This window comes from Callorhinus ursinus, unplaced genomic scaffold, assembly GCF_003265705.2.
Source record: "Callorhinus ursinus isolate GAN/ISIS: 27379988/994484 unplaced genomic scaffold, GSC_fseal_2.0 scaffold1, whole genome shotgun sequence".
Classification (NCBI taxonomy): Eukaryota; Metazoa; Chordata; class Mammalia; order Carnivora; family Otariidae; genus Callorhinus; species Callorhinus ursinus.
In genome coordinates this window covers 142,050,756-142,066,282 of record NW_027397063.1, presented here as the reverse complement: position 1 = coordinate 142,066,282, position 15,527 = coordinate 142,050,756, and the positions used below count along the sequence as shown (strand labels likewise).

General features: G+C 49.4%; 1 protein-coding gene across 6 annotated transcripts in view; it reads left to right on the top strand.

Annotated features, from left to right (window-relative positions):
• The window catches only part of ITGA9 (integrin subunit alpha 9), a 339,913-nt gene that overhangs the window by 67,036 nt on the left and 257,350 nt on the right, over window positions 1-15,527 (top strand). For all 6 annotated transcript variants that reach the window (XM_073902077.1, XM_025884438.2, XM_073902092.1 and 3 more), the window contains exons 13-14: window positions 1,263-1,308; window positions 8,021-8,175. In XM_073902077.1, coding sequence (XP_073758178.1) covers window positions 1,263-1,308; window positions 8,021-8,175 — 201 coding nt within the window. The remainder of the gene's footprint in view (window positions 1-1,262; window positions 1,309-8,020; window positions 8,176-15,527) is intronic.

Genomic DNA, 15,527 nt, shown 5'->3' with positions numbered 1-15,527 from the left:
CCAGGCATCCCTGAACTTTTTACATTTTTCATAAAAGAAATGACAAATCCCTCAGGTTCTTTTATTTTCAAACATCCAGTCAAATCAAAAAGACTTGGAAAACAGCAAAATTAACGAGCACACCCAAGTGCAGAAATTTAACAGCACTATAATTCATGGATTTGCTGTTTCTTTTTCCTTAATGAGAGCATTGTATAGACATGTGGATTCAGGCTCTCGGATTCAGATGCTTGGTACTGTAAAGTGGTAATGGTCATCTTGCTGTCTTGAGGAAGGACTAAAGACTAAACACCCAGGACTAAGGAGTTTATACTCAAGGGGAAGAAAGGCAGAGAGCTATTGGATGAGTATATACTTCATAAATTAAAGTTATTTAAGAATAAACATTACTGGGACGCCTGGGTGGCTCAGTCTGCCTTCAGCTCAGGTCATGATCCCAGGGTCCTGGGATCGAGCCCCACATCGGGCTCCCTGCTCAGCGGGGTGCCTGCCACTCCCCCTGCTTGCGCGTTCTCTCTGACAAATAAAACCTTAAAAAAATAATAATAAACTACCAGCTAACACTTGTGTCTTGGTTTGTAGTGTACTAAGTATTTCATGAATTTTCTGATTTAAATATGTGATTTAATATGTCAGGTGTATTTAAATATTTTAAAAATACAATATTTAACAACTAATATGTCTAGTAAATATTTAATAGATGTCTGATTTAAATATTAAGAAATATTATCAGTTTTTGAAGAAGACACTGGGGATAATTATGTCCATGGTACAGACAAGGACTCTCTGAGAGACTCTGAGGTCACACAGAATGAGGGGTAGAGCAGAGATGATTCACATGTTCTACAGAACCTAGAGCTTTTTTCCGGCTCATTTAGTTCTAAGTATCTGTCTCTGTAATTCACTGGTGTCCAAAAGATACATAGTATGAGCCACATATATAATTTAATGTATTCTAGGAAACACGTGTAAGAGATAGAAATAGGTGAAATCAATTTTAAATAATATAAAATTTTTTGAGCTAGTTCATCGTTTTTGTACCAGCCACATTTCAAGGTCTCACCAAGCCACACCCGGTGATTGGCTGCCACGTGAGTCAGTGTGGCTCTCACTTTTACAAGGTCATCGAATGTCCCAGAGGAAGGCTGTCAGGGGACCCGACCTCAGTGCTGGGCCCCCGTGGCTGTGGACCTTGCCAGGGGGTGGGTGGGCTGGGAGGAGCTTCAGCACATCTCTGAATGCTACAAACTTCTGATTTTCAGATGTAACTATTGGAGCCTTCATGTCTGACAGCGTGGTTCTTCTAAGGTGAGACGCTTTCCTCTTGCTTCCCGGACTCTTCTTCACGCTGGGGGCTGGAATTTGGTGATGGGGGTGGTGGGGGGAGTTATTTCCCCCTTAGTCAGCAATTCCCTCCGTCCTGTCCCCGGAGGTGCTCGGGAAGTGGAAATGTGACCTTTCTTTTCTTGTCCTCTTTACACCCTGTTGCAGAGTTTCCAGCTGGTGGGCCTCCAGTGGCTTGCAGCTCTGAGACCGTAGCATCCCTGGGGCTTGGGGTGGCTTCAGCCCTAGGGGTTTTGCCTTTTGCCATGATCAGCTGCTTCATGAATGTGTGTATACTATGTTGTCATTTCCTACGGGTGCCAGGACACTCAGGGGCTCCAAAGCACTGCCTTGTCCCAGCTCTTCATCCCCACCTTGTCAGTCCCCAGATCCCCAGGGGCCGGGAGCCTCCTGCCCTGTGGACAGTACTTCCTGGCCTGTGGAGGCAGAGGTGAGGGATGGGAGCCCTTGCAGCCCATGCAGCCTGAATCTCTCCTACAAATGCTGTGGCCTGCCATCCCACCATGAACCATCTCCAAGTATTTCTGTCTGTATGAGTCAGAGGAGGTGGAATTACCCTTTGGAGTGGGAGCCAGCTCTTAGGTTTTGTCAATAACGTGATGGCAGAACTTTCTAAAATAGGCCAGTGAGATCTTAGAGCTGGAAGGGGTCCCAGAGGCCATGTAGTTGCACACCCCCAGATTCTTCTCATTCAGCAGCGCCTTCCTCCGAGTCTCTGGCTGCAAAACACCCGGCCTCCTCCTGAGTGAGGTGCCCCTAGGGGTGAGGGCTTAGTAACTTTGGAGGGGACCAGTTAATAACCCGCTAACTCAGGATGTTAAATTGTTAAGGAGGCAGAATTGCCTTGGGTTAAGAGGGTGAGCTCCGGGGCCAGCCGGCCTGGGTTCGAACCCCCACTCTGCTGTTGGGAGGCGAGTGTCCCCGGGTGAGTCAGGTAACCTGTCTTTCAGGATTCTCGCCTGTTCAACAGGAGAACAGTAGTACTTCCTCACTGGGTCTGTAGAACTCTGTGAGTTAGTACTACATGCAAAATGCATAGAACGGGTAGGTGCTCAATAAAGGTTAGCGATTCTTAGATAACTTATGCTAAATTTGCCTCCCTAAAATTCTGCTTCTTGATCCTATATCTTGCATGTAGCAGCCCTTTAGTATTTGATGGTGGCGTGCGTGTCCCCCCAGGCAGTGACCTTGCTGTTGCTATTGCTTTGTGATTGGATCTCTGCTTTCTTCATCCCCCCCCGCCCTGTGGGTTGGCCATCTCCTCTCAGGTAAAACAGCTCACGTGGCCTCCAGTGACTGAGGTGACACTTCAGAAGCTGAGCTCACCCACCGCCTGTGTGGTGTCCTTCTCCCCTCTTCGCTGTCCCAAGCAGCTTGCTCCGGCTTGTCACGTTTCCTCTAGAATAAAACACAGTCCCCGGCTCTCGCAGTTGAAAGCAGGTGCTCTTAAAACGGGGAGCATCTGGCTTAAGGGATATCTTGTAGATTCTGCTTTTTCATCATTCTTGTATTTTATCAGCTTCCAGCTGTGAACCTCAGCCCCAAGGGACTTTTCTTTTTCTCTCCTCCTTGGCCTCCTCTGGGAGTTTTGCCCACACGTGGATGGAGACATAAAGCGGGACAGTTCCACAGCAGATGGGAGCCCCAGACCCCAGCCTGGAGTGGTGGCTGAAGCTGGTGAGGGGAGATCATCCAGGGACAAAGGCAGCGTCCTTTGGGCAGAATGCCACGGACTGCTTATCAAGAGCAGAGGCTTTAGGAGAGGGGCTGCTGGGCATGCCTGGACGAGGTGGTCAGCAGAAGGCCCTGATAGCTGAGGGAGGAGTGTGGAGGGATGAGGAGATCAGAGATCCATTCCCTCATTTGTTCAGCTAATATGGTTGACCTGTGGCGCTCAACTGCGTGTCGGATCCCAGGTGCACCTCGCAGAACAACTATACAAGTAACTAATACAACCAGTGTTTGCTAAGTGCCTACCACATGTCAGGCACTGCTTAGGCTCCCACACGTGTAACTCTTTCCGGTTGTTTTTGTTTCTTCTCTTCGTATTGGGGTACAATTTGCATACAGTGGAGCCTGCTGATTTAAGTATACTGCTTGATGAGCTTTAAGCAGCGTACACGCGTGTGTAACTGCCACCGCCGTTAAGATAAATAACAATTTCCATCACCCCAGAAAGTTTCCTCCTGTCTCTTCCCAGTTATGTCCCCTCCTGACGGACAACCGTCGGTCTGATTTTCATTGCTGTAGATCAGTTCTGCCTGGTCTAGTTTTTCACGTAGATGGAAGTATGTAGTACCCACTGTCTTGGTTCTGGCTTCTTTCACTTGGTACAATGTGTTTGAGATTCACCCGTGCTGTTGTGTGGTGTTCATTTCTTTTTCCCCTTACTGAGCAGTAGTCCGTTTACTGAATACCCTGTAGTTTGTTCTTCTGTTCTCTTGTTGATAGAACATAGTTTTTTTTTTTAGCGGGGGGAGAGGAAGAGGAAGAGAGAGAGACTCTTAAGAGAATCAACCCTGAGATCATGACCTGAGCCAAAATCAAGAGTCGGAGGCTTAACTGACTGAGCCACCCAGGCGCCCTGATAGAACATATTTTAATTCTTAGTTTTCTTAACAACTCCATGACCTAGATATTATTACCGTTGTTCCCATTTTATGGATGAGGAAACCAAGTGACATTGAAGTTCTATTAATTTTAAAAAGGAGATAATTATAGATTGTGGTCAGTGCCATGAGGATGATAAAGCAGGGTTATGTGGTCAAGGGCACCTGCCCACCTCAAGCTCAGCAGAGAGGGCCATATAGTCCTGTCGGAGGTGGTGGTGTGAAGCCAATGGTGCCCTTGGCTCTGGCAGGTGGAGAGAAGTGAGGTGCGGAAGTCAGATCGCTGTGGGTGGGAGAGAGAAGGAGAAGCAAGAAAACAGATGGTGAAGTTTGACTCTTTTCCAGAAGCTTGGCTACAGAGGAGCAAATGGGATTGCCAGGTGGCTCAGAGATTAGGCTAAGAGTCTTTGAAACCACTCCTGCTCTCCTGGGTCCTTTCCTGTCCGCAAGAATCCGAGGCGGTCACCTTTAGCTTCACCTTCATCCATACAAACCTTGCCCTGACCCCACTCCTGCCTTGGGGCCTGACGAGACAGAGGGAGAAGGGGACATGGATGAATGGGGGTTGAGGGGCAGAGGGAGGTGGGATGCGCTGTATAGGCTGTGGGTGGCAGGGGCCTGATCTTTGAGCCAGGCCCCAAGATTGGAGCAGGCCCAGGGCAAGGTTCAGCGTGGAACATGGGTGAGGGTGACCACCTCAGGTATCTTCTGGGAGCAGGGAAGGCAAGCTGGGGCCCCTTAGAGAGGGCCAGGGAGGAACAGGCAGAGGGACTGCTGAGCATGTCTGCAGGGCCGGGAAGGCTGGTCATCCACAGTGGCATCTGTTGATAAGGTGCTGGACGTGGCTGAACGACTGTGGACAAGAAGGTCTGGAGATGTCAGCTGGCTAAGCTGGGGGGCATCCCAGGCATGGCCTAACTGACCGGCAAGTTGGATAGACTTTGAGTCCCCTCAGAGTTTGGATGGGACCAGAAAAAGAAACTAAGGATATGCGTGCACGTGAAACACACCATGCCCACTCTGACATATCCTCCAGAAGAGAGTCCAGATGTGTACGGGCTTGAAATCCTTTGGGCTGCCGCGAAGAGAACACCTTACTGCAGGTGGCTCTAAGTACATAGACATTAATTAGCTGCCTGGAAGAAATGGCTCCAGGGCTGGTTTAGTAGCCTCCCATCTTCCCCGGGGGGTGTAGGCTCTCAGTCTGTCCACCCGTGTCTGTCCCGTAAGCAGCACTGCCCCCGCAGAAGGGTGGGGTGAGGGAGCGATACCCCATCAGAGGGCATCCTGACTGGTTTTACCTGGAAGTAAATACAGGCGAAGTGCAGATCTACCTTGACTTATGTTGTGATAAACCCATCATAAATTGAAAATATCCTAAGTGGAAATGCATTTACTACCCCTGACCTCCTGAATGCCATCGCTTAGCCTGGCCTACCTTAACTGTGCTCAGAACAACTTGCATCTGCCTACAGTTGGGCACAATCATCTGGCACAAAGCCTATTTGGTAATCAAGCATTGACAATCTCATGTAAATGATTGAATACTGTACCTAAAATGACAAACAGGCCACGCGGGTACAGAAAGGGTGTCAGTGTACGGGGCATTCACCCTCGTGATTGGTGGCAGAGCCCAGGAGCTGTGGCCCTGGGCCAGCGTCACCACACAATCATCCCACATAGCACCAGCACGGGGAAAGATCCAGATTCAGAATTCAAAGTTCGGTTTCTACTAAGTGCACGTCACCTGATCCTAAGGTTGAAAAATCGTTACGTCGGACTGTGATTAAGTCAGGGAGCATCTGTATCAGAATGTGAACTGTCAGAGTCATCAGAAAGAAGTATTCTAGCTACCAGCTTGTTAAAAATCAAGTCTTGGTGCTGTCCTTAGGTGCCCCTTTGCTTTTCTCACTGAGCCTGGCACCTCTGCAGGCAGGACTGCGGGCTGGCCCCACTCTGCCCTCGCTGATTTTGCGCTCTCAGATTAGCTGGGGAGGGCAGGGCCTGTGTGAGGGTGATAGGCTCCTGGTGCTGTGCCAGCCAGTGAAGTTCAAAGGAAGCAATGAGAGAGTTTAGGAAAGATTTCTGGGCTTTCCCTGGTCCAAAAACAATTCTTGGAATCGACACAGGTTCAAGGGCCTGATCTGACTGATGTTGGTGAGACATGTGCTTCTGAAGGTCTTTGTCCTCACCTCAGAGGATTCTGTGTTGACAGCCTCCATCGACATCAGTTTGCCAGTCTGCCCACCCTGCCTTCCTCTGCAGGGCCCTGCTCTGAGCAGGGACCAGGTAGCCTCCCCGACACGGTGGCCCCTGGGATGGTGGGAGGGGGTGAGGCCTTTCTTCCATGAGGTGACCTGGCAGGATGTGCCCTGGGCAGGGTGGAGGCTCTCACAGCGTAGAGACCAGCTCTCCCTGGTGCCTCTGTCTGTTTTGTGGAACTTTGGGCACTCCTGTGGTTTTCAATCCCTGGGCCTGGAGTGAAATTGGCACCCATTTAATAAATCACTTCGGGTTTTTGAACACCTATCCTGAGGCTGTCGGTGATGAATTTGCCGGGGTCCTAGCCGTTGAGGGGCCCGAAGGCTGGTGGAGCAGGTGTGGAACTAGACAAAGACCTCAATCAGTAAGTGAGGTGAGGTGTGAAGCTAGTGCTGGGGACGTGGAGGGGGGCATCCAACTGCCAGGGTTCTTGGAGGAGACCTCCCAGGAGAGGGAATGTAAGCTGGCTGTGGAAGGACCCCGGCGCTTTATAGAGTGTCCGTTGGCGTCTGTAAAAACACGTTGACCAGGAGCAGAGTATTTGTTTTCTGTGTTATTTATAGCATCTTCTAAGGATGAACCCATAAGGAAATTGGAAGGCCAGGACCTTGGATTTCTTTCAGGCACTGCTGTTGTCTGACGTCTGTTGGCCTTACAGCTGGATTTGCTCTGGGAGACCCACCGTTCCCTTGTACTTGTCACAACTCTTCTGGTCTTGACCCACGTCCATGGCAGTAATGAAACTCTACCCCCCCCCCCGGCCATGTGTCTCCTTCCTTCTCTCTTTCCCCGAGGTTTTCCTTAATACTGTCTTCTCTGAGAGTTGTATTCCTTTTTCCCCATCTGTTTTCCCACCGTGGGCGCTCTTCGGGGTCATTGTACACAAGGGAGGTCATTGTTCTCAAGCCACTAATGCCCCTTAATCTTGTTATATCACCCCAGTGGCATGAAGGCCAGGGCTTCCTAGAGGTAAAAGGGTCTCTTTGTGAGGCCGGAGGGGAGGTTAAGGCACAGCTTAGGTGAACCGTCCCTGAGCAGGTGTTTGCAAGGGGAGCAGAATGCCTGAGTCATTATCAGGTTTTGTGGGCTGACCCTGGGGATCCACGGAAGGTGCCACAGGGATGCAATGCATCCATCAAGCATGGGGTGGGAGGTAGTGCTGGTGGTCCGTGTTGGTGATAAGGGATGCAGATGTTTATAGGGTTTCACTTGCTCCTGAGGCCGGGTGGGTTGATTCCTTCAGCTCTGAAATACTTTGCTGTTACCAGCTGGGACTCTGTTAATCAAGTTCTTTTAGAAAAATGCTTCATGAATTGCAGGGAGGAAATGAAGGGGGGAGGTTTAACCCACTGGATGGGACTGGAATTCTGCACTTCATGCTTACAGAGACAGTAAATGCTCGGGAATTCCCGATGATACATCTATTTCTCAAGTCCTGGCATCTGCTGTAGGAACTCCTCTTAAATATATTACTATCTTCCTAATAAAATGAAAATCGGAACTTAATTGGTGAAATTTTAAATAATCACCCAACATCTGGTGGTTCATTTATGGCTTCAACCAGATGTGTTTTATTAACAGCTTACTTGCCTTTATTATTAGGAAGCTAACCATTAATTTATTAGGAAATAAGCGACTTCTAAAACCAGGAAAAAAGTCTTTACAGGGCACATTGGCCCCTCTCTCATTGGTTATTTCATGCTTTAATTAAATGCAAGGCTGAAGGCCTAGGATTTCTCTCGCTGGGTTAGTTCTTGTTTGGTTCCGAGAGCATGACTAAGTCACCTCCCTCTCTTGACGCGCAGGGCGAGACCTGTCATTACAGTGGATGTCTCCATCTTCCTCCCAGCCTCCATCAACATCACGGCGCCTCAGTGTCACGATGGGCTGCAGCCTGTGAACTGCCTCAACGTCACCGCCTGCTTTAGCTTCCATGGCAAGCACGTTCCAGGAGAACTTGGTAATGAGCCACTGAATTAGGGCTCGGGATGGCCATCTTAGCTGGAGTGGGCTTGTGGCCACTGAGGGATTCTTCTGGATCCTTTGCTCTCACTATGCATTCTGGCTGGTTTTGCAGGCAGCAGACGCACAGGCCAGACACCCTTTCCCTCTGCGGTTCCTGCTTTTTTCTGCTTCCTGTAGTTTCCCAGTTTAACATAACCTCCAGCTCTAGAACAAATAATATTTGACCCCAAGCATCCTTTCCCCACATGTGTGACCGGACTGAAACCTCACTGGGCTACAGGTGTCACAGGCCAGTGGGACTTGTGGAAAGGTAGGGACTGGAGCCTGGCCCTTACAGAACATTCCATTCAGTTAGAAAAAAGAGGTGGTGGGTCTTTGGAGGCTTCCCCTGAGCCCACGACACCAGCCAGATGTCAGGGCCTTAAGCCCTTTACTGTGGAATCTGACACCAGGGATGGATGGTGGGATGGGGATGCTGAGTTTTATGAAGGCTTATACTTACAAAAGAGGGGGCGCTGCTTTGTCAGCTTCAGATGATTGAAAAGAGACAACTGGCCCTGCTGTTTTCTCTGGTTGGGGAAGGCCGACTTGCTAGCCCAACTCCAGAGAGCCAGTCCCTGGATCCGGATAGGATCAGTGTGGAGTAGAACTCAGTGTGTGGTCACTTGAAGGAAATGAATCTGGAACATTCGTGCAGATTAATAGGTACTTTGTTTTTACTTGAAAGCCTGATTTAATAATAGAAAATAGAATTCTAGGAAAATTAAAAAAAAAACCCACAAAACAATAAGGACCTGGACTTACTGCCTTTCTTAGACATTCTTAGAGTCAAGTGTCTCCCTTCCCTATTTCACAGTGTGGTCCCTGGACCCAGCAGTACCAGCATCCTCTGGGAGCTTGTGAGAAATGCAGAATCTCAGGCCTTGCTGTGTGTCTCAGAATCTGCATTTTAACAAGATCCTACAGGATCCGTGTGCACATTTATGTTTAAGAAGCGCTTCTCTGAAGCACGTGTGTGTGCTGGTCTGTTTCTCAGCTGTACCTTGAAAGCTGTACATTATTTAACAGTGTGCTAATCCTTCTAGGCTAATGGTCTCATTGATACTTCATCTTTTTTTTTTTTTTAAAGATTTTATTTATTTATTTGACAGAGAGAGACACAGCGAGAGAGGGAACACAAGCAGGGGGAGTGGGAGAGGGAGAAGCAGGCTTCCCACAGAGCAGGGAGCCCGATGTGGGGCTCGATCCCAGGACTTTGGGATCATAACCTGAGCCGAAGGCAGATGCTCAACGACTGAGCCACCCAGGCGCCCCTCACTGATACTTCATCTTGATCTTCAGGTGGATTGAATAAGTTCAACAATCAAATCTTGAACTTGTTCCTAGAGATTTCTTTTAAAAAAAACTTAGAAATTTCAAAACAATGTAAATATACCAGGAACACAGGGCTTGGTTGGTGAGAAAGGACTAACAAACGTTTTATGTAGAGCCCGGTGAGAAAAAGACCATGCTCAGTGAGAAAACTACTTGCTCAGGATCACATGACTGTTGGTGAAGCCAGGAGTTGAATCCTGGTTTGATGATACTTAGTTTTGCTTTCCAAAACTATTTCTCATCTCCTCCCTAATTATTTTAAGATATCAGACTCTAGGGAAAAATTTTTTTCTATTGGTCCTAGAACTCCTATGTCCTTTGCCTAATTAGATGGTGTGTCTTCTATCAAATACCAACTCATGATGTAGTTGGACTCCATTAAAAAACATTATAAAAGAATTGTTGAGTTGAAGGTTTACATTGGTGTGCATAAAAATAAGCAGAACTATTCTATAACTCTAAAATAAGCAAGTGATTAATAGTTCATGTGTGTGTTCATTTGACAGATGTTTATTGTGTGCCTGGGTGTGCCAAGCATATCCTCATGGAGTTTCGAATGGGAATTACAGAGTTTCTATTATTTCGATCCTGAAGCAGTGTACACAGTTTCCAGGCTCTTTAATGACATCACTGTGGTGGTAATGAAGGTAATTTGGTAGAGTAGGAACAGACGAGAAGAAACCCAAGATGCCAATTTTGAGCAAGGGGGATTTCAGAGCATAAGACAGGTGGTAGAGTGAACTCTGATTAGAAGGTTTGTGGGCTGAGCCAGGAGGAGATGTGGGTGTCTTCTCATGCTGCTCCACACCAGTGGGCCTTCTGGGCCCCGGTCACTGGGGCCCCTTTCATTGACCTCTAGGCAGAATTATAATGAAGGCTAGGTTTAACCATGACCCCTGAAGAGTCGGGGAGTTTCATGAGAAACGGGCGGTTGGGTAGCACACCGTACTGCCCCTAGTGGGCAGTGTGGAGCAGGCGGGCTACCGCCCATGTGCAGGTGGTGGACTCTGAGTGGCAGCACACTCTCCCACTGAAATCAAACATCCCTTTACAATCTAAGTGGTATTTCTCCATATTTATTTAAGATTGAGGCTTACAGATCATGATAACTGGGGAATTTTGGTATCAGTGGGGCAGTGCAGAAAATTACCCATCCCATTTTTTTTTTTTTGTCCTCCCCTGGCATTCAGGGAAAGGTGCTAGATCTCCATCTCTGCAGAAATCTGGTAAAACATGAGCTGACAGTGGAATATGGTGAGACCTGAGGAGGGGAGAATGGGCAGCTGTTATGGAAATGTGATAGAAATCAGGGGAGTGACAGGTAGTTCGTGGGGGTCCAGCTGCGGTGGGGTGTCCCTGGGGTCCGGCATAGAAGGCAGTGCCTTAGCTCTGCGTGATCAGGAAGATCAGGTCCCTGGTCTCCGGGTAGTGGAGGGTGGGGGCACTGCCACCCTCCACTGTCTTCCAGGCTCAGTGTCATTGCCCAGGCTTCTGTGTTGGGAACCCAAGGCCGGGGCTCTGGTGATGAGCCTCCCTCTCTCCCAGTGCTGCAGAGGAGCCTGCATGGTGGCGGGTTTGGCCACGGAATGCCTGGCAAGTGAATGTCCGCTTGGTGCTGACCTTCCAGGCCCCTCTCTGTGTCTGCATGTCCGGGGCTGAGCTGTGTCCATCAAGTGGCTGCATTGGCTCGTGTGGCTGGCACAGTGCAACCAAGAAGCACCAATGTGTGCTGGGTACTTCTGAACAGCTGTTGGAAGCATTTTCTATCTGCTGACATCTTGAGCCATGGGACCTCCCCGGGGATGGTTGGGGGAGCCATAGATGCTTTATGCTACTTACAGTCTGGCCTCTTTGGTTTCTTCTCTCTGGTAGGACCTGGTGGGGACGGGACTCCATTCTCCTCTTCGTTTTCTGCTTTAGCAGTGGAAAACCACAGCTCCCACCTGGTCTCTGGGGTGTTCGGGGCCAGCTGATTTGCCAAGCCGCTGGAGGGGCAGCTGTGGCCTCTGGCAGGACCGTGGGAACTCCAGATATTTTCTGTAGGGGGTGACTCTGCCATGGCCCCTGGAATGGCAGGATCCAGTTAGGAAAACAGAAACCAGTTATTCTGACAGAATTTAACATTGGGAATCAGGAAAGCAGGTCAGAGAGGACCTGGTAGTCGCTGACTTCTGGGTTAGCACCAGGGCGTCTCAAAGTGTGGTCCCCAGTCCAGCTGCAAGCACAGCACGTGGGAGTGTTAGAAATGCACATTCTAACCGAATCAGACCCTGAGGGTGGGGCCTAGCAACCTGCCCTTCAGCAAGCCTCTGGGTGGCTGAGACTTGAGAACCGCTGGTCAAGTGGACAAAGGGGAAAAAAAAAGGTCACACTTGGGGTGATCAGAACCTAGAAACATGGAGAAGGGACGCTGCAGATCTGAGAACTCAACCTTGGTGGGGAGGGGGCAGTAACTAGAGGTGCCAGTGTCTCCGAGGGGTGCAGTGGGGAAAAAGCTGCAACGGGTATTAACTGCTGTTGGAACCAGCTTCTGGGAAGACTGTTGCCAGGTTAAGCTGATAGGAATAGGAAGCAGGCAGGAAGATGCAGTCCCTTCTCCCTCCACCAGCCTCCCTCCAGCTGTCCATCTGAGTCGAGCCTCCCACAGAACCACTGGCAAAGCAGCAGTGAGGTGTGCTGAGCCCCAGACCCAGCCTCGCAGGGCAGGGTGGGTTGGGAGCTGAGAGACAACAGCTTCAAGAACCAGCCCAGCAAGTAGCCAGTCACACGGAGTTACTGATGTACCTGCTGGGTCATCAACCAACAAATAGCTATTAAGTTCTTAAGAGTGCCAGACTATGCGCTCCCTGGGCGCAGAGCAGAGGCCAGGCCAGACAAAGCCCTGGCCCTCAGGAAGCTTGCATTCTGCAGAGAGGGAGGCAGATGCAAACAGCCGATGCTCCCCCACTCACCCTGTGGATGTGTCCAGGGCCCCTTTGTGTGGTAGGCCCTCCGTTCTGTGCTGCGATGCAGGCACATGTCCAGCTGCAGCGGTTCAAAGAACAGATTTATAACCCATTTCACCAAGCAGTTTAAAACAAGAGTTCCGCCCATCCCAAATCTTATTAATCACTTCATTCTTGGCCTGGGAGGCAGCTTGCCACTCCTCGGAGCCTCTTGGCTGCCGTAAGTAAGGGTGGTGAATGTGTGCCTGGAAGTGTTCTGCCCCTTCCCCACGGGGCTGAGCCTCTACCTACTTCCTGGCCAGGCTAAAGCCTAAGTGTGCTCCTTAGTCTCTGAAGGCTAGGGATTGAGCCAGCAATTATGGACTCTCACCAGATGCTAAATGAAAACCAGGGAGGGATGAGCCCTAAATGGTTGTTTTGGGCTCTGATCTGGCACCCCTTGTTTCCATGGCTCTTGGAGACTTCTGGACAAGCCGTGGAGCCTCGGTCCTGAGACATGGCACCAGGTCATCCAAGCCAGTAGCAGAAGTAGGGTCCAAACCAGGAGACTTGTCCCCAGACCCTTCCTCTGGCTTTTGGGGGTGGGGTACATTTCCACTCCAGAGAGCATTCACACACACACAGCATTCTCCGAGCTCCTTGTGGTCTCTTGAGAAGCATGGAATGGGATAATGAGGCAAATCCATATTATATGAGGCATGGGGTAACCTAATGTAAATAATTACCACCTCGTTCCTTTGTGGGGTGGGGAGCAAGCTTAGGAGAGCTAGTAAAGGGGGAAATATCCTTGTCCCCCCTTCTCTTGGGAGACTCTAAGGGAAGCTCAGTAAGTCTGGAAGGAGGATTTATTTATTTATTTACTTTTTAATTTATTTGACAGACAGGAGAAAGGGAACACAAGCAGGGGGAACAGGAGAGGGAGAAACAGGCGCCCTGCCGAGCAAGGAGCCCAATGCGGGGCTCGATCCCAGGACCCCGGGATCATGACCTGAGCCAAAGGCAGACGCTTAATGACTGAGCCACCCAGGCGCCCCTAGAAGGAGGATTTATTAGTAGAATTTCACAGCTGAAATCATGTTGTGATGGAGAATGAGAATGAGTCAAAAACTTGCTGGGACCGACCAGAGCTCAGTTGATGCAAGACAGCTGGCTCCCTCCTGGCCCAGGCTAGTATGGGGGGCCCTTGGGAACCAGCTGGGGGCAGAGAGAGGAGAAGGCTGCAACATGACTTGCGGCTGGTCAGCTTTTCCATCAACATGACATCATTCAACATGGCATGGACACAAGCTGCCAGAAGGAAAACCTGAAGATGTGGGCTGTGTGGTGGGATCAGGCGCTAATCAGAACCAGCACCCTCCCCGGCACGGGGGCTGGCTGGCCTGGCTTGCATTAGGGACAGCCACCCTCTCATGGGGACAGGCTGCTAGAGCATGCCAACTGATTGGCTGCTTCTCTGGCATCTCTTCCACTTCTTAGGGGCTCCCTTTCAGACACTCCTGGGGTAGGTACTGTTTAAAACTGCCAGTTGAACTCGGGGCTCCAGAATGGTCTGCACTTCTTGCCGCCCCGACAACTATGAGACCCTCCTCACTCAGGCTGGGCTTCCTATCATGAGTGTCCGGGTGGCTTTCTTCTTGAAGAGAAAGTGTGATATGGAACCGACTTCTTTTTGTGTGATTAAAAATGTCAAAGTAAATTTTAAATCAAGGAGAAGCATTAAGCAGGCAGTTACAAAGATGAAAAGCTTCCAAAATGATTATGCTTGGTGAATTGGATAATTTGGTCAGTCTGTGATTGTATATTTTAACATTTTAGAAAAATCTGATAGGTGAACATGTTGGCATGCCCATGCTCTGCTCCGGAGCAGAGCAGTGGTTGTGTTCCTCAGCTCAGGTTCTAGTAACTATGAGTTGTTTCTGTCCTCTCTTCAGTTGTCTGAGGGATATATTGGGTCAGAGATTCTACAGTGAGATGGTGTGTTACAGGACTAAAGTGGTGTTTGAAAAGTATCCAGCACAGTGCTTGGCACACACTGAAGGCTGAATCTGTTTCCTTTTCCTGACCTGCCCCATCTTAATTCAAATTCTCCCAGAAGCAGAGCCCGAGTCAAGGATTTGGTGCACATGGTTGATTCAGGCTGTGATCAATCCCAGGAAGCACCAGTAGGAAAGTGAGACAGGAAGGGAAGGAAGCTGTGTCAGTCAGGGTTCTGCAGAGAAACAGAACCAATTGGATGTGTGTATATTGATGTTATAGTTTGGAGGCAGCCTGAAGTCAGAATTCCTTCTTTGGGAGGGACTTTAGTCTCTTTCTCATAAAGCCTGCAAATGATTAGATGAGGTCCACCCACATTATGGAGGGTAATCTGCTTTATTTGAAGTCTCCTGATTTAAACATAATCTCATTTAAAAATACTTTTGCAGGGGCACCTGGGTGGCGCAGTCGGTTAAGCATCCAACTCTTGGTTTCAGCTCAGGTCATGAACTCAGGATGGTGAGATCGAGCCCCACGTTGGGCTCTGCGTTCAGTGTGGAGTCTGCTTGAGATTCTCTCTGTCCCTCTCCTTCTGCTCCTCCCTGAGCCTCCCTGCCGTGCTCTGTCTTACTAGAAAAAAATCAGCGACTCTTTAAAAAAATAAAAATACCTTTGCAGTGACATCCAGATCGGGTACTGCAGCCTACTCAAGTTGACACATAAAGTAAACCAGCACAGCAGCCAAACAGAAGGTGTGTTGTTGTTGAATCCTGCTGGGGAACCCTGACAGTCCATGTGGAGCACCCTTCCTAGTTACCCCACCCAAGGAATGAGGAGCTGGGCTCCTGCAGTACTGAGGTCTGCTGCAGAGACTTTGGTTCTCTGGCACTTCTGGTCTGCCATGCATGTGGACAGAGCCACCAGAGAAGGCTCTCAGGAAAGGAGGTACAGGTACTAGCAGTTATAAGTTGGGCTGGACAGCAGAGAAATGGTACAAGCCAAGAGGGTATGGGTGGGTCACTGATCCTATCTGTTCTGTCTTCCTGTGATCATT